This window comes from Rhinopithecus roxellana, chromosome 13, assembly GCF_007565055.1.
Source record: "Rhinopithecus roxellana isolate Shanxi Qingling chromosome 13, ASM756505v1, whole genome shotgun sequence".
NCBI classification, from domain to species: domain Eukaryota; kingdom Metazoa; phylum Chordata; class Mammalia; order Primates; family Cercopithecidae; genus Rhinopithecus; species Rhinopithecus roxellana.
Window position 1 is genome coordinate 103811275 of NC_044561.1, and position 18906 is coordinate 103830180.

General features: G+C 47.5%; 1 protein-coding gene across 3 annotated transcripts in view; it reads left to right on the forward strand.

Annotated features, from left to right (window-relative positions):
* The first annotated feature begins 1273 nt into the window (after positions 1-1273).
* Positions 1274-18906, forward strand: part of HM13 (histocompatibility minor 13) — a 56208-nt gene continuing 38575 nt past the window's right edge. For all 3 annotated transcript variants that reach the window (XR_746718.2, XM_010352804.2, XM_010352803.2), the window contains exons 1-2: positions 1274-1610; positions 13737-13835. Coding sequence is in view for 2 of the 3 variants with exons in the window: in XM_010352804.2 (XP_010351106.1) it covers positions 1428-1610; positions 13737-13835 (282 nt within the window). In the remaining variant the exon portion in view is untranslated. The remainder of the gene's footprint in view (positions 1611-13736; positions 13836-18906) is intronic.

Here is an 18906-nt window from a genome sequence, read left to right on the forward strand (position 1 = left end):
TACAGGTAATGGATAATGAATTAATGGATATCTATTAATGGATAATGAATTAATCCATTCAACAAATATTTACTGAGCACCTATTATGAGCCAGGCACTGTTGTCGGTGCTGGGGTCAGAGCAGCACTGAGGGCCCTTCCCTCAATGAGCTTTCATTCCTGTGGGACAGACAGACAAAAACATGTGAACACATATGCCAGGCAAAGACTCATAAGCAGGTCTTCACAATCTCAGAATATAACTTTTTAAACAATATAAAAAATAAGAATCACATAAATAAACAGATTCTTCCAATTCTGAAAAGAGCCACAAAGCTTTATAAATTGTACAGGGGCATGAACTGGTGAGGTATTATAATTGCCTAGCACATAGTAGGCACTCAATACATTTGCAAACTCCACACACACCCTACTTTCTTTTGCTTTTTCTCTATCTGCATTAACATGCTATGTAACACATAACTATACATTAACATTTTACAAACTTTTTCTTTTTTTTCTGTTTTTCTTTTCTTTTTTTTTTTTTTTTTTTTTGAGATGGAGTTTCGCTCTTGTTGCCCAGGCTGGAGTGCAATGGTTCGATCTTGGCTCGCTGCAACCTCCGCCCCCCGGGTTCAAGCGATTCTCCTGCCTCAGCCTCCCGAGTAACTGGGATTACAGGTGCACGCCACCACGCCCGGCTAATTGTTTGTATTTTTAGTAGAGACGGGGTTTCACCATATTGGCCAGGCTAGTCTCGAACTCCTGACGTCAGGTGATCCACCCGCCTCAGCCTCCTAGAGTGCTGGGATTACAGGCGTGAGTCACCGTTCCCGGCCCATTTTACAGCCTTTTATTTTGTTCAGTTTCTTTATTGTCTTCCCAACGTCCCCCCACACACACTGCACTAAAATGCAAGCTTCACGAAGGCAAGGACGAACTTTTGCCTGTATTGTTCACCTCAGTGTCCCCAGAGCCTAGGACAGGCGTTGGCATATTGAGGGACACTCAATAAATACTTAAGGAGTGAATAAACAACTGAATACCCGATAAATGCATGTATGAATAAACACATTCTTAGTTATTCGGAATATGAAGATTTGCGGAGAGTGGACAGCCTGGGATTGAGGAGACCGGCTGAGACTGGGAAATGGGCATTCGGGCCCACCGCAGTGGTCCAGAGCCCCTGTCTGGACCACTAACAAGTTGCTTAGCAACTCGCCGCCCGGCCCTCGGCCACCACTAGAGGGCGAGCGGGCGGGGAGACGTGCACGCGCGCGCGCGCGCGTGCAAGCGTGTGTACACGCGTGCGCGGCGCGGGCTTGGGAGGGAGCACGTCACTTCCTGTTGCCTTAGGGGAACGTGGCTTTCCCTGCAGAGTCGTTGTCTCCGTCAGCGTCCCTGCTGCATCAACCGGAGCTGGAGTCGGATCGCGAGCGCACCCTCGCTATGGACTCGGCCCTCAGCGACCCGCATAACGGCAGCGCCGAGGCAGGCGGCCCCACCAACAGCACGACGCGGCCGCCTTCCACTCCCGAGGGCATCGCGCTGGCCTACGGCAGCCTCCTGCTCATGGCGCTGCTGCCCATCTTCTTCGGCGCCCTGCGCTCCGTACGCTGCGCCCGCGGCAAGGTAGGGTCAGCGGGAAAACCGGGCACTTTCCACCCCCATGCCGAACACGGCCGACATGAGCCCTTCCTAGGCGGGACAGACACCTCCTCTTCCCGGACACTGAGTCTTCCCAGCCCTAATCATCGCCGTTCCCTCTATCTCGGGCCCACATTCCAGAGCTGGCATTTCCTGCCGCGGGATCTGGGCACCGACCCCCGACCAGGGTATGACACCTTCCCCAATAGGAACTTGCTTCTGCTCCTGACTCGGACTCTGACACTTCCCTCCCTGTGCATCATGCCGCGGCTGGGAACGCTGTCAGCCGGTCCCCCACTGCGACTCGGGCACTGATTGTTCTGAGCCTGTTGGGCCCAGCCAGACCAGCCCCATCTATACCTGATGGATACTGGTCCTCACAACTTACTGAATGGTAGAATTTCATGTCATCCCCGGTTAGGAACTCTGCCTCGGCCCACCCCAGGGCCCTTTCTACCATTCAGACCCATCCCTAGAGTCTGACTCCTGTGTCACTGGAATCTAAGGCACCTTATGTGCTCTTAGTGCCCCCACACCTGGCCCTTGCCCCTGCCTCAAAAACAACGATCTCTCAGTCCCCAGTTTTTCACATCACTTTCTGGAACCATCCCAGTCAGCTAGCTCCTCAGAACCTGGCATCTTGATGCCGCTACTTTCCAACCAGGCATGGACATCTTATTTTCCTGGTTTCCTCTCTCTAACTACCATCCAACCTTGGACATGGCCTAGTCAAAACCCAGACCTTGTTCCTAACCTGTAACCCTTTTCCTACCCAGCCTTTGACCCTACCTTAAAATAGCTTTTCTCCCTATACCTTCCAAGACAATCCCCCCACCAAACTGCGCCTGCCTGCTGGGCCACTGTTGGCCCCTCTTGTGAGACTGGGCCAGACTCCATCCCTGGCCTTCCTCAACATCTGTCCCATTGGATACCTAGGAGGACTCCAGCACATTTCACCTTCTGCTTCCCCCTCCCCCTTCCCTGCGCCACTTCTTCCCTATATTAAGCCCTCTCTAGCCCGTTGTACCAATGGCTTCTCACTTCCTGGCACCCTCTCCCTTCCTCCACAGCCTCTTAATCTGCACCTCCCAGATGCTCCTCCCCCACCCAGACCTGAAGATGGACCTAAGTGGAAGCTGTCTTGCCCAAAGAGGGCAGGCCCACAAAGCAGCTGCCACTTTTGAAACTGCTGAAGCTGAGGTTCTCAAAACACTACCCAACTTGAGCAGTAGCTGAGGCCTGCCACCTTCCTTCCCCAAAAGCAGAGAACTCACTACTGGCTCTGTATGTGATCAGATATAAAGAAAGTAGTTAGGTAGGGCTTAGGCTGAGAGACTCAAACATGACTCCATTTTCCTTTTTATTTGGCTTTTTCTAAGCAGAGTTCAGGTGATATTAAGCCTCTCTACTATGCCTGTCAGGTAGACACTTAGTGTAGAGAGAAGTTCTGAGATAAACCAGGACAGAGGAGGCAAAGGACAGCTGGCATAAGGCTAGGCAGCTTGATCTGAGCTGCTCTCCAAACTCAGTAATTTTCCCTGGCACCTCCTGTAGGTGGATCACTAATCTCTGCAGAAAACACCTTCCAGGCATCAGTATTTCCTGAACTTCCACCACTGTCAGGGGTAAGGGAGGATTGCTGCAAAGATGAGTAGGTCAGAGCCCTGTCACCAAGGAATTCGGTAGCCTGGGTGAAAGAATAATAACTAGATCTGTGATTATAATACAAACAGTGCTACAAGGTTTAGGGAGAAAAATTGAGCACATCTGGGACCGTACAGGGAGGCTTTGTGCTAGAGGTAGGCCTGAGCCTTGACGTAGAGATAGAATTTCAGCCAGGAGAAGGCATTCTAAGCAGAAGAAACCAGGTAAGCAGAGAGAGGCATGGAGGCAGGAGGCTACGAGGCAGTTCAGGAAATAGTGGAAGGTATGGTGTGGCTGGAACAGAGGGTATGGATAGGAGAAAGCCTTAGCCTCTGAATACCTCTCCCAAGCATCTCCTGCAGGGCAGCAGGGTGTGGAGGACTGTATGAATTTACAAACAGGACCTGACCATTAAGAGCCTGCCACCACCAATGACCCAGATGCTGTAAAACTTGCAAAACCTTTATGCCCTTTGATGCTCACAGCAACTGAGGTGGCAGGCAGAGCCAGTTTCATTATCCTCGTTGTACAGAAAAAGAAACTGAGAGTCAAAGAAATGACTTCTGAAGATCACTCTGCCATTTAGGGGCAGAACCAGGTATGCCTAGTCCTAGTCCAGGGCTCTCTCCTAATACAGGCACCTTTAAAGACAAGCAGCATTGACCTAAGGAAAGGACAGGCCAAATGACTTCCTTTCCACCCTGAGTCGTTTCCCTGGTCATGTGAAAAGGAGAGAGAAGAGTTAGTGTGGGGACCCAGTTTTGATTTCCCACTAGTGTTAGACCCCAAAACCAGTTGGGAGAGAGGGAATGTGAGGACAGAATTCTCCCCAGGGGTCAAGGTGTCCATAACAGGCAGGGAAAATTGTGAAGTCATGGAGAGAAGAAGGTAGAGCCTCCAGGAGTATGTTGTGAAGAAGCAGCCTTGGGAGGAGCAGTCTCAGAGCAGCACACATCACTGTCAGAGGCCTACATCCCAGACAGAAGCGAATCTGGCCCAGGCAGTAGCTGCACATTGGTTTAGTAGCTGCACAGTAAACATTGGTTTAAAGGACCCTCAGTGAACAGGACTGGGTGCCCGCTCTGGGCCAGGCTCTGGGCTGGGTACCAGGAGTTCCGGGACAAAGAAGGCCAAGCCCTGCCCTCACTGAGCCCAGCCACCAAGGAGAAACAGACATGTGACTAGCCAAGTAAATAGAGTTCTCATAGGCCTCCTGGAGGGGGCAGCAGTTTTCTTTGCATGGATGGGGAGAGTCCAACAGGCAGAACAGGAGAAGGTGGGGTGGGGGACCACAAGATGTGTTCAGGGAGGCAGTGAGGAGTATGGAGAGGGGCTTGGATGTAGTGACAAGATGTTCAGGAAGCCTGTGGCCTTTCTGGGGAAGAGAATCCTGAAAGCAACGCAGCGGTTAATCATTATTGTTACAAAAATACTATACACTTGTTAAAAAAAAAATCAAGCAGTGCAGAAGTATAAAGGAAAAGCCTCCTGGGCAGTATTCCTTGGAAGCAACCCAATTGGCTGTTGGGTATATAACCTTCAAGAATTTTTTCTATGTATACACAAACATTGCGTATGTGTCTGTGTATATAGACATATGTAAATTTATTTTTATAAAAATTGGATTATATAATACATATTTCTCTGCAACCTAATTTTTTTTTTTTTTTGGACGGAGTTTCACTCTTGTTGCCCAGGCTGGAGTGCAGTGGCGTGATCTTGGCTCATTGCAACCTCCACCTCCCAGGTTCAAACAATTCTCCTGCCTCAGCCTCCCGAGTAGCTGGGATTACAGGTATGCACCACCATGCCTGGCTAATTTTGTATTTTTAGTAGAAACAGGATTTCTCCATGTTGGTCAGGCTGGTCTCGAACTCCCGACCTCAGGTGATCCACCCTCCTCGGCCTCCCAAAGTGCTGGGATTACAGGCATGAGCCACCGCACCCAGCAATTTTGTTTCTTTAACAATATGTTGGCCAGGTGCGGTGGCTCATGCCTGTAATCCCAGCACTTTGGAGGCCGAGGCAGGTGGATCACTTGAAGTCAGGAGTTCAAGACCAGCCTGACGAACATGGTGAAGCTCTGTCTCCACTAAAAATACAAAAATTAGCTTTGCGTGGTGGGGCACGCCTGTAATCCCAGCTACTCAGGAGGCTGAGGCACGAGGGGGTCTCGCTCTGTCACCCAGGCTGGAGTGCAATGGCACAATCTCAGCTCACTGCACCCTTCGCCTCCTGGGTTCAAGCAGTTCGTCCGTCCACCTCAGCCTCCCGAATATCTGGGATTAAAGGTACCTGCCATCATGCCTGGCTAATTTTTGTATTTTTGCAGAGATGGGGTTTCACCAGGTTGGCCAGGCTGGTCCTGAACTCCTGACCTCAGGTGATCCACCTGCCTCGGCCTCCCAAAGTGCTGGGATTACAGGCGTGAGCCACCACACCCAGCCAGTACACTCTTCTTTGCACCTTGCTTTTTTCACCTAATATGTGTTACAGATCCAATCATGCCAGTACATAGGGTGTGGGTGTGTTCTTTAACAGATGTATGGTGTCCCACCTGTACCCCAGTTTGCTTAGAATGCTGGTTCTCTAGTATCTGGTTCCTGGGCCAGCAGTGTCAGCATCACCCCAGAACTTGTTAGAAATGCACATTCTGAATCAGAAGCTTAAGGTGGGCCCAGCAATGTGTGTTTTAGCAAGCCCACCTGGTGATTCTGATGCATGCTCAAATTTGAGAATTTGAGTCCTGTCCCCCACTGGTCATTTAGGTTGTTTCAGTCTTTTGCTATTACAAACCATGCTGAAATTAATGTCTTTACACATTTTTATTTCACACTTGTCTGTGTATTTGTATATTTGTAGGATAAATTTTCAAAATTGGTGGGTCAAAGGCTATGCACACTTTTTTTTTTTTTTTGAGACAGTCTCACTCTGTTGCCCAGGCTGGAGTGTGAGTGCGGTGGCACCATCTCAGCTCACTGCAACCTCTGCCTCCTGGGTTCAAGCAATTCTCCCACCTCAGCTTCTTAAGTAGCTGGGATTACAGGCGCGCACCCACCACACCCAGCTAATTTTCATATTTTTAGTACAGATGGGGTTTTACCATGTTGGCCAGACTGGTCTCAAACTCCTGACCTCAGGTGATCTGCCAGCCTCGGCCTCCCAAAGTGCTGGGATTACAGGCGTGAGCCACTGTGCCCAGCCCACACTTTTTATTTAGATAGATTTTACCATATGATCCACTATAGAGGTTGTATCAGTTTATTTTCCCACAGCAATGACCTCAATTCTTGTTTAATGATTGTTGTTTTTTTGTTTTTTTTGAGACAGAGTCTCACTCTTTGGCCAGGCTGGAGTGCAGTGGTGTGATCTTGGCTTATTGCAACCTCCGCCTTCCGGGTACAAACAATTCTCGTGCCTCAGCCTCCCAAGTAGCTGGAATTACAGGCGTGTGCCACTACACCCAGCTAATTTTTATATTTTCAGTAGTGACAGGGTTTCACCATGTTGGCCAGGCTGGTCTCAAACTCTTGACCTCAAGTGATCCGCCCGCCTCGGCCTCCCATAATGTGCTGGGATTGCAGGCATGAGCCACCGTGCCTGGCCTCTCCAGAGGTTTTTAAGCAGGTACATTACACAATCAGGTATGGGCTTTAGAAAGAGCTAGTGGCAGGGTGGGTGATAGGCAGGAGGGAAAAGTATAATGTTGGTGCAGGGGTTGTGAAGACAGCAATGGGGGTCAAAGGATTGGGGTAGGAAGTTAGGTCAAGAAAGGTAACCTTGGAGAGCTGAGTGACTGGATGTTGTGGTAAGGAGTGGAGACCCTGGAGTCTCCAGCTGGGGCAACAGTAACAGAATGGCCCATGAATTCCAGATCATTTCCAGGGCATGGCATAGACGCAGTGCTCCGAGAGCTTGAGCCGTGCCACTGGCTTGAAGCAGGCATCTGTCCTCTCTTACAGCTTTTGTTTCCGCTCTGATAACAACATGCAGAATGCCACTGGAAGCTACATTTACTTCTGCTGTTTGTGTCAGGTTTTTCCCCCACTCTCTAATTGTGTTTCGTGTTGCAGGAGCTATTTTATTTACATATGCACATCTGGTTAAAAAATCCCAATTGGATTGGTAAAGAATCCTAACAACTTTTTAGTATTTTTGTAACTACAAAGATCGGCCGGGCGCGGTGGCTCAAGCCTGTAATCCCAGCACTTTGGGAGGCCGAGGTGGGTGGATCACGAGGTCAGGAGATCGAGACCCTCCTGGCTAACACAGTGAAACCCCGTCTCTACTAAAAAATACAAAAAACTAGCCGGGCGAGGTGGCGGGCGCCTGTAGTCCCAGCTACTCGGAGGCTGAGGCGGGAGAATGGCGGGAACCCGGGAAGCGAAGCTTGCAGTGAGCCGAGATCACGCCACTGCACTCCAGCCTGGGCGACAGCGAGACTCCTCCTCAAAAAAAAAAAAAAAAAAGATTAACTGTTCAGTTACCTTCAAGATTCTGTTCCTCAGAAAGGTTGCAGGCTTCCCAGGTATCCTCCTGTTACAACTTTCCAACAGAAATTTTCGGATAAGAAAGATAGAGGTCTTCTAGGAAACAGCTGCCAAGAGTTTAGGGTCTGGAACTGGACTGCCTCAGTTTGAATCCTAGCTCTGGCACTCACCAGCTGTGTGACACTAAGCAAATTACTTCATCTCTCTAGGCCTCTGCTTCTTCATCTGTAAAAGAACTATTAAAAGTACCTTTCCGGCTGGCTGCAGTAGCTCACACCTATAATCCCAGCACTTTAGGAGACCGAGGCAGGCGGATCACGAGGTCAGGAGATTGAGACCATCCTGGCTACCACGGTGAAACCCCGTCTCTACTAAAAATACAAAAAATTAGCTGGGCATGGAGGGACATGCCTGTAGTCCCAGCTACTCGGGAGGCTGAGATAGGAGAATTGCTTGAACCCAGGAGGCAGAAGTTGCAGTGAGCCAAGATTGCACCACTGCATTCCATCCTGGGCAACAGAGCGAGACTCTGGCTCAAAAAAAGAAAAAACACACAAAAAGTACCTGCTTTGTGGGGTTTTTGTGAGGATGAAAACATGTAAAGTACCTAGAACAGTGAAGTAATGTTATTGTTATTACTGTTATCGTCAGATTTCAGGTCTCCCCTTCTTTTTGTTTGTTTGTTAGTTTGTTTAATAGAGGCAGAGTTTCTTCACGTTACCCATGCAGGTCTCAAACTCCTGGGCTCAACCGATCTTCCCACCTTGACCTCCCAAAGTGCTGGGATTACTGTCTGGTCTCCCATTCTGACTCAACATTGCAGCATGGGATATTTATAAGTCACCCACAAAGGAGACCAGAGTCCTCTGTGTGATGGAGAGGATCTGTCCAACCTTGGTTTGTCACTGAAGAAGATTAGGCCTCTTCCCACCCAGGGTGCTGAGCTGAAGTGAAAGGAATATGTGGAAATGAGCCATAATACTGGTTTGTAGGTGAAGCCACAGAGTCCTGTGTTTCCTTTGACAGCCCTGAGCCTCTGCATGTGCACATCTTTCTGCTTGATAAGTACTTCCTTTCCTTGTACACAAAGCAGACTCTTCCACCTGGGAGCGGTGGCTCACGCCTGTAATCCCAGCACTTTGGGAGGCCAAGGCGGGCGGATCATCTGAGGTCAGGACTTTGAGACCAGCCTGGCCAACATGGTGAAACCCCGTCTATGCTAAAAATACAAAATTAGCCATGTGTGGTGGTGCATGCCTGTAATCCCAGCTATTTGGGAGGCTGAGGCAGGAGAATCACTTGATTTGTAGTGAACTGAGATTGTGCCATTGCACTCCAGCTTGGGCAAAAGGAGCAAAACTCCACTAAAAAAAAAAAAAAAAAAAAAGGCAGACTCCTCAACCCAGTCAGCATTTATCTGGCTCCAAACTACCAGACCCTGTGCTTGACCATCAGGGCCTTGCTTAAGTGGTACCTGCTCTTGCCACCTCTGACTCCTTTACTTCTTTGCAGAAATAGTGTCTTGTTGGCCTTCTCGTGATTCCCTTGTGCTTAATAATGATACAAATGGTGTATACAGTTTACATGATGACTCAAGGCACAATGCTGAGTACTTCCAAAGCAGAAATCAGAATCCTCACAACTTATTTTACAGCTGAGGAAACCAAGGCTTAGGGGGGAAAAAAAATCACTTTCCCAAGGTCCCACAGCTAGGAAGAAGTAGAGCTGGGAGTCCAAATGGGCTTCCTGACCTCAGAGTCCCTTCATAACTGCTGATGTTCATACTGTGTGTCACACTGATAAATGTGTCTATTGCATCATGTGTCATACTGTGTTATAATAGCCTGTTTGGGGTTTTGTTTTGGGGGAGGCTTTGTGTGTGTGTGTGTGAGCCAGAGTCTCACTCTGTTGCCGAGGCTGGAGTTCAGTTGCACAATCCCCACTCACTATAGCCTCCACCTCCCGGGTTCAAGCAATTCTCCTGCCTCAGCCTCCTGAGTAGCTGGGACCACAGGCGCACAACATCACACCCGGCTAATTTTTGTATTTTTAGTAGAGACGGGGTTTCACCATGTTGGCCAGGCTGGTTTTTTTTTTTTTTTGAGACAGAGTCTCTCTCTGTCGCCTAGGCTGGAATGCAGTGGCTCAGTCTCGGCTCACTGCAACCTCTGCCTCCCAGGTTCAAGCTATTCTCCCGCCTCAGCCTCCCGAGTAGCTGGGATTACAGGTGCACACCACCATGCCCAGCTAATTTTTGTATTTTCAGTAGAGACGAGGTTTCACCATGTTGGCCAGGCTGGTCTCGAACTCCTGACCTCAGGTGATCCGCCCGCCTCCGTCTCCCAAAGTGCTGGGATTACAGGCGTGAGCCACCATACCCAACCAGTTTTGCTTTGCATTCCATAAAATAGAATATATGTTCTCTGTGATACATATCATGTCACAGTATTAACCTACCTGCCTGTGAGTGCGTCAAAATCAGGAACTCATTTTTGTATCCATACTACTGCTACACAGGAAATGTATTAAATGTGTGGAGGTACTCAGAGGGGATGAGGAACTTGCCCAAGTCCAACAGCACACTACTGGCAAAAGCAGAAGCCAAGGGTTGGGAGAGAATAGGGAAGGAAGGAAACCGGGCCTCTCATGTGGGTATTGCTCACCCACCCCGCTTCCACCTCCTGGCAAAGCCATCCAAGTGACTCACATGTAGCTACCTCCAGTGGCTCCAGAGGGGATGGTCTACCTTCCAGCCCAGTGCCTGGGCTGCCTCAGCCATGCATAGGCAAGGGTGTGGTTAGGGGCCTCCTCACTCACCCCTCCCTGACAGTCACAACCCCCAATACGAGCACAGTACTTTACAGTTTGCCAGGCTGTTTCGCATCCCATATCTCATTTGGTTTAAGACTCTTATGGGACTGGGTGTGGTGGGTCACGCCTATAATCTCAGCATTTTGGGAGGCCAAGGCAGGAGGATCACTTGATGCCAGGAGTTCAAGGCTGCAGTAAGCTATGCACTCCTGCTATGCACACTCTAAGCGAGACCCTGTCACTTTTTTTCTTTTCTTTTCTTTTTTTTTTTTTTTTTAAAGAAGGCTCTTAGACCTTTTTTGAAGTGAGGCTAGAGATTATCCTCCTGTTTGACAGAGAAGTAAACCCAGTCACTCAGCATGCCATTAACAGGGCAAGGAATACCTTGGATACACTTTATGTGTAGCATTTTACTTATGTATGAACTGTATCTGTAGGGAGAATTCCCACAGGTGGAATTGCTTGGTCAAAGGGTATGTGCATTTGTGATTTTTTATGTATTGTCTAGTTGCTTTCTACAGGAAGACAGATTGACTCCCATAGGCAGTGTGGGAGACTACCTCTTTCCCCCATAACCCCACCGACTCAGTATGTTACCCAGTGTGTGGGTTCTTATCTTTCTGATAGACGAAAAACAGAATCTCAGTGTGCTTTAGTTTGAGCTCATTAGGAGTGAGAATAAACACTCTTTTTTTTACTATTAAGAGCCATTTGTAGTTCTTGTTCTGTGGCTCTTCTTTTTGTATCTTTGGGCATGTGGAAATTTCAATTTAATGCATCCTGCCAAATTGCCCTCCCCAAAAGGCTGGACAGGTTTATACTCTAGGCCAGTGCTGTCTATGTACTTCCTTTAGCTGGGCACAGTGGCAAATGCCTGTATTCCCAGCTACTTGGGAGGCTGAAGCATGAGGATTACTTAAACCCAGGATTTCGAATCTAGCCCACACCTACCTCTCCTAGTAGTCATTTTGTGGGCTTAGTGCCCTCTGCCCCATCTCATTCCCTCTTTGTAACCTTCCACCTGGGACACTAGGGCCTCTCTGAGCCAGCCTTACCTTCTCCAGACACCCTCTCTCTTAGCAGGTTTTTTATTGTTGGTTTTTGTGAGCCAAAATATTTGTGAGTCTCCATAACTGAATGTGATCCCGTCTTCTAGGGATGCTGGTGTTTTACTCACAGGATGGACATGGTGATGGTAGAATCTCAGGCACTGTAATGAGTCTGTGGCTACTATGGAAAGGACTTCGGCATGAGCAGAAGTCTAATCTGGCATTGTTAGGACTTTTGGTAGCCATGATATAAAACAGTTGTAGAGTAGGCTTTTCCCAGTGGGAAAATCTGGAAGGGCTTCATGGCAGTGACATTTACTAGGCCCTTGAGGACTGTGCGGATTTTGCCTAGCAGAGAGAGGGCAGGTAGAAAGCACTGTGATCCTGAAAGCTTTTGACCCTGTTTGGAATACAAATTTATACCAAAAAAAAAAAAAAAAAGAAAAGAAAGAAAATAAATTTATACCAGTACTATATTATCATTGATAAATTTTCATTAGAAACTTCTGGCCGGGTACAATGGCTCACGCCTGTAGTCCAGCACTTTTTGAGGCTAAGGCCAAGAGTTTGAGACCAGCCTGGCCAACATGGCGAAACCCCCTCTCTACAAAAAATAACAAAAATTAGCCAGGTATGGTGGCATGTACCTGTAGTCCCAACTACTCAAGAGGCTGAGGCAGGAGAATTGATTGAACCAGGAGGCAGAGGTTGCAGTGAGCCAAGATTGTGCCACTGCACTCCAGCCTAGGTGACAGAGTGAAACTCTATCTCAAAAAAAAAGAAAGTTCTTCACCATAATTTTTTTTTTTTTTTTTCCGAGACAGAGTCTCACTCTGTCGCCCAGGCTGGAATGCAGTGGTATGATCTCGGCTCACTGCACCCTCCGCCTCCTGGGTTCAAGTGATTCTCCTGCTTCAGCCTCCTATAGCTGGGATTACAGGCGTGTGCCAGCACACCTGGCTAATTTTTGTATTCTTAGTAGAGATGGGGTTTCACCATGTTGGCCAGGCTGGTCTTGAACTCCTGACCTCGTGATCCACCCACCTCAGCCTCCCAAAGTGCTGGGATTACAGGCGTGAGCCACTGCGCCCAGCCTCCTTTGGCATGAATTCTATGAAGCTAATTTATTCCTACGTTGGTCTGTTACTCCATTTTTAATTCTTTTCATTTTTATAACACTGAAATTGTTTTTATTGCATTTAGTTCTTTTTCATGTAAATATTTATCCTTCATCAGTTCTTTACCCACATCACATTCTTGCCAACTGTAGCATCTGCTATTATAAATTTAATTGTGGCTTTTATTTTTACCATTTTCAAGTCTGCCAGTCAAATTTCTTAAATTTCTTAAGTTTTGTCAAGATTTCCTTCTCCTCACAGTTGGTGTCTCCCTATGTGCAGTTTCAGCCATTGTCTGTCTTGTTTGTTGTTAATTTCAACTCATAATATTAAGTACCTACTGGATGACAGAATAGTCATTTTTCCCTCTTAGCTGATCCATTAGAAAATTGAAAATTCTCTTCGAGAGGTCTGAAACTGCTGTGGCATCACTCGTGTCCAAGTTTTCTTCTTTCAGTTATTCCATATTGGAATGGCCTCTGCCATAGCCCTTCTCCCCAGATGTGTCACACATGCCCTGGGTTCTCCTTGGTCTCTTGATCAGGGTCCAGATCTCCTTATGGCAGAATGGCAGGATCAGCCAGGCGTGGTGGCTCACACCTGTAATCCCAGCACTTTGGGAGGCCAAGGCAGGTGGATCACTTAAGGTCAGTTCAAGACCTGCCTAGCCAACATGGTGAAACTCCATCTCTACTAAAAATACAAAAATTAGTTGTGCATGGTGGCACATGCCTATAGTCCCAGCTACTCGGGAGGCTGAGGCAGGAGAATCACTTGAACCCAGGAGGCGGAGGCTGCAGTGAGCCAAGATTGTGCCACTTCATTCCAGCCTGGGTGATAGAGCAAGACTCCGTCTCAAAAAAAAGTGGCAGGATCAGAGCATCCTGCCCCAGGATGAGGCAGGCAGCATTCCTAGCCAAGGGAACAGCATTTGAAGAGCCTTGCAGGAACACACGGGAACCAGCCATGCTGAGCCATTGCCATTCTTCTCTCCTCTAGAATGCTTCGGACATGCCTGAAACGATCACCAGCCGGGATGCCGCCCGCTTCCCCATCATCGCCAGCTGTACACTCTTGGGACTCTACCTCTTCTTCAAAGTAAGTCTTTTGCCACCTGTTGTGTCATTTGATCTAAATGACTTTATCTTATTTTGTTTTATTTTTCCCATCACAAGAGCCATGCATGTTCATTTATAGAAAATAAAGAAGAGAGAAAAGTTAATAATTCACCCATAGACCTACCCAAAGACAACAACTGTTAGTGTTTGGGGCCCTTTCTCACTAGTCTGTATTTCTTTTTTCCATGTAGCTTTTTGTTTTGTTTGTGTGATATCAGTTTGGTTTCATTATGCTGTTTATGTTGGGATGGGGTATAGCTTGTGCCCAGACATACCTCTACCATACTAATGGCCTTTTTTTTTTTTTTTTTTTTTTAATTTATCGAGGTTTATTTTCCCAATAAAAGTTACACAGGCTCAGTGTTGAAAACCTGGAAAACACAGAAAAGTAAAAAGGGAAAAACAGCAGTCATCCAAAACCCCACTACCAGAGACAGTCACAGTTGCCCTTCGGAGGTGTGTCCTTCCGCTGTTTCTCCCTGTGCATGGTTTCTCCGTAGCTGTGACCACATGGTGTATTCAGTTTGTAGCTGCTTTTTTCACTTCACATTAATAACATCATAAACATTTTCTCATGTTCCTGCAAACTCTCTTTAGTTGTACTATTTTCTGGATTATAAAAGTAATATATTCAGAAAAACTAAAGAAAGTATATCAATAGAGGAAAAAATTAATTCCACAGCACAGAAGTAGTCATTAACAATTTGGCTGGCCGGGCGCGGTGGCTCAAGCCTGTAATCCCAGCACTTTGGGAGGCCGAGACGGGCGGATCACGAGGTCAGGAGATCGAGACCATCCTGGCTAACACGGTGAAACCCCGTCTCTACTAAAAACTACAAAAAACTAGCCGGGCGAGGTGGCGGGCACCTGTAGTCCAAGCTACTCGGGAGGCTGAGGCAGAAGAATGGCGTAAACCCAGGAGGCGGAGCTTGCAGTGAGCTGAGATCCGGCCACTGCACTCCAGCCTGGGGGACAGAGCGAGACTCCGTCTCAAAAAAAAAAAAAAAAAAAAAAAAAAATTTGGCGTATCTCATTTTGGGCTTTTTATTTATTTATTTTAGGACAGGGTCTCACTCTGTCCCCCAGGCTGGAGTGTAATGGCGCCATCACAGTTTACTGCAGCCTCAACCTCTTAGGCTCAAGAGATCCTCCTGCCTCAGCCTCCCAAGTAGCTGGGACTACAGGCACGCACCACCACACCCGGCTAATTTTTTCTTTTTTGAGACAGAGTCTTGCTCTGTCGCCCAGGCTGGAGTGCAGTGGCGCAATCTCGGCTCACTACGACATCCACCTCCTGGGTTCAAGTGATTCTCCTGCCTCAGCCGGCTGAGTAGCTGGGAGTAGACGCACACCACCACGCCCAGCTAATTTTTGTATTTTTAGTAGAGACAGGGTTTCACTGTGTTGGTCAGGCTGGTCTTGAACTCCTGACCTCATGATCCGCCCACCTCGGCCTTCCAAAGTGCTGGGATTATAGGTGTGAGCCACTGCACTCAGCCAATTTTTTCTTTTAGTAGAAACAAGATTTCGCTTTGTTGCCCGGTCTGGTCTCAAACTCCTGGGCTCAAGTAATCCTCCCACTTCTGCCTCCCAAAGTGCTGGTATTACAGGCGTAAGCCACCGTGCCCGGCCTGTTTAGCATTATTCTAATCATAACTGTAGTGTTGGATCTTCTTTTTGTTGTTTATGTTAGGTTTTTCTTTGTTGATTGGTTTTTTTAGAGACAGGGTCTCACTCTTGCCCAGCCTGGAGTTCTCTGGCGCAATCATGGCTCACTGCAACCTCAACTCCTGGACTCAAGTGGAAAAAACTGGCTGATTTTATTTTATTCTATTTTTTTTTTAGAGACAGAGTTTCACTATGTTGCCCAGGCTGGTTACCAATTCCTTGGCCTGCTAAAGCACTAAGATTACAGATGTAAGCCACCATGCCAGGCCCTTGTTTTGTTTGTTTTGTTTGTTTTGTTTTGTTTTTGAGACAGGGTCTTGCTCTGTCACCCAGGCTGGAGTGCAGTGGTGCAATCATGGCTCACTGCAGCCTCGACCTCCTGGGCTCAAGTGATCCTCCCACCTCTGCCTCCAGAGTAGCTGGGACTACAAGGCGTGTACCACCACACCTAGCTAATTTTCATGTTTTTAGTGGAGATGGGGTTTTGCATGTTGCCCAGGTTGGTCTCGAACTCCTGGGCTCAAGCTATCCACCTGCCTTGACCTTGTAAAGTGCTGGTATTACAGGCATGAGCCACCACACCTGGCCCCTTCTTGTTCTTTTAATAGTACATCAACTTTTTTCCTGGTCATTGAAAATTCCTCAAGGATGACTTTAATTTACATCTTAAAATGTAGGCTGGGCACAGTGGCCCATACCTGTAATCCCAGCACTTTGGGAAGCCGAAGTGGGTGGTCAGGAATTCATCTGAGGTCAGGAATTCGAGACCAGCCTGGCCAACATGGTGAAACCCCATCTCTACAAAAACTACAAAAAATCCATCCTGGCCAACATGGTGAAACCCAGTCTCTACTAAAAATAACAAAAATTAGCTGGGCATGGTGGCGTGTGCCTGTAGTCCCAGCTACTTGGGAGGCTGAGGCAGGAGAATCACTTGAACGCAGGAGGCAGAGGTTGCAGTGAGCTGAGATCACACCACTGCACTCCAGCCTGGCGACAGAGCAAGACTCTGTCTCAATTAAAAACAAAAAAAGGCTCAATTAAAAAAAAATACGTGTAGGCCTGGTGCAGTGGCTCACCTGTTATCCCAGCACTTTGGGAGGCTAAGGTGGGAGGACCACTTGAGCTCAGGAGTTACAGACCAGTGTGGGCAACATAGTGAGCCCCCATCTCATTCATAAGTAAATAAATAAACCGATTCATCAATAATGTACATCATTTAAAAAATTTGTTGCCAGCCTAGGCAACAGAACAAGACTTCGTCTCAAAATTTTAAAAAATTTTTTTTTTCGGCCGAGCGCGGTGGCTCAAGCCTGTAATCCCAGCACTTTGGGAGGCCGAGGCGGGCGGATCACGAGGTCAGGAGATCGAGACCATCCTGGCTAACACGGTGAAACCCCGTCTCTACTAAAAAAATACAAAAAACTAGCCGGGCGAGGTGGCGGGCGCCTGTAGTCCCAGCTACTCGGGAGGCTGAGGCAGGAGAATGGCGTAAACCCGGGAGGCGGAGTTTGCAGTGAGCTGAGATCTGGCCACTGCACTCCAGCCTGGGTGACAGAGCGAGACTCCTTCTCAAAAAAAAAAAAAAAAAAAAAATTTTTTTTTCAACCTAAAGTACAAATGAACCATAATCCTCTCCCCAGTAGTTTCCTGTGATTCTGTCATGCATAAAATCTATACTTATGTTAAATTATATATATTTATATATGTATCAAATACATGATTCTTACCACAGAGGTATTTTTATATCAACGAAGTCAAATTACCCCACTTTTTCATTCTTTTTTTTTTTTTTTTGAGACAGAGTCTTGCTCTGTCACCAGGCTGGAGTGCAATGGAGCGATCTCAGCTCAGTGCAACCTCCGCCTCCATGGTTCAAGCAATTCTTCTGCCTCAGCCTCCCGAGTAACTGGGACTACAGGTGTGTGCCAGCATGCCCAGCTGATTTTTGTATTTTTAGTAGAGATGGGGTTTCACCATGTTGGCCAGGATGGTCTTGATCTCTTGACCTTGTGATCCGCCCGCCTCAGCCTCCCAAAGTGCTGGGATTACAGGCATGAGCCACCGTGGCCAGCCTCTCTCATTCTTTTTAACAGCTGCTCATGGTTCTGTTTTACAGTGTACCCTGAGGGTGTTTAGATCTGTCCCGTGTTGGGGGTATCATAGCAGTATTGTCATGAACAATACACATAATTCATACACATAATTTGTGCACTTATTTTCTTCAAGTTTATCTGCAGTAGGTCTACCAGGTCCAGTGCATCTCCATTTGTAATTAGATAGTGCCAAATCACCCTCCAAAAAGATTGTATCATTTTACATTCCCACTGACAGTTACAAGCATGCTGTCCTACCCAGATGCTCACCTGCATTGGATAGCACCAAAATTTTTAGTTTTTTCCAGTCTGTGAGAGAATAAAAACCTTCTTTTTTTTTTTTTTTTTGAGATGGAGTCTCACTCTGTTGCCCAGGCTGGGGTGCAGTGGCATGTTCTCGGCTCACTGCAACCTCCACCTCCCAGGTTCAAACGATTCTCCTGCCTCAGCCTCTCCCAAGTAGCTAGGATTACAGGTGTATGCCACCATGCCCGGCTAATTTTTGTATTTTTAGTAGAGACAGGGTTTCACCTTGCTACCTTGCTATAATCCTGGCCTCAGGTAATCCTCCTGCCTTGGCCTCCCAAAGTGCTGGGATTGCAGGTGTGAGCCACTGCGCCTGGCCAAAAACATAAATTTTTAACACCTGTTTCCTATTGCATAGCTCCCTCATTTTGGATCAGATTTTTTTTTTTTTTTTTTTTTTAGAGATGAGTTCTTGCTCTGTTGCCCAGGCTGGAGTGCAGTCACATAATCACAGCTTACTGAAGCCTTGTTCTCCCAGGCTCAGGTGATCCTCCCGTTTCAGCCTCCTGAGTATTTGGCACTAGAGATATATGTCATTATACCCAGCTATAAATCCTCTTTTTTTGTTGTTTTTTTGTTGTTGTTGTTTTGTTTTGTTTTTTGAGACAGAGTCTCTATCACCCAGGCTGGAGTGCAGTGGCATGATCTCGGCTCATTGCAATCTCTGCCTCCCAGGTTCAAGCGATTCTCTTGCCTGAGCCTCCTGAGAAATGCTCTTTTTAATGGTTACAGGGTATCCCCACGAGCAACCAGCCTGGGCAACATAGCAAGACTGCATCTCTACACAACATTTAAAAATTAGCCAGACATGGTGGTGCAGGCTTATATTCCCAGCTACTCAGGAGGTTGAGGCTGAAGGATGACTTGAGCCCGGGAGTTCAAGGCTGTGGTGAGCTATGATCACGCCACTGCACTCCAGCATGGACACGAATGTTACCCTGACAATAAAAGAAAAATATCCCTATAAGCAGATACAGCACA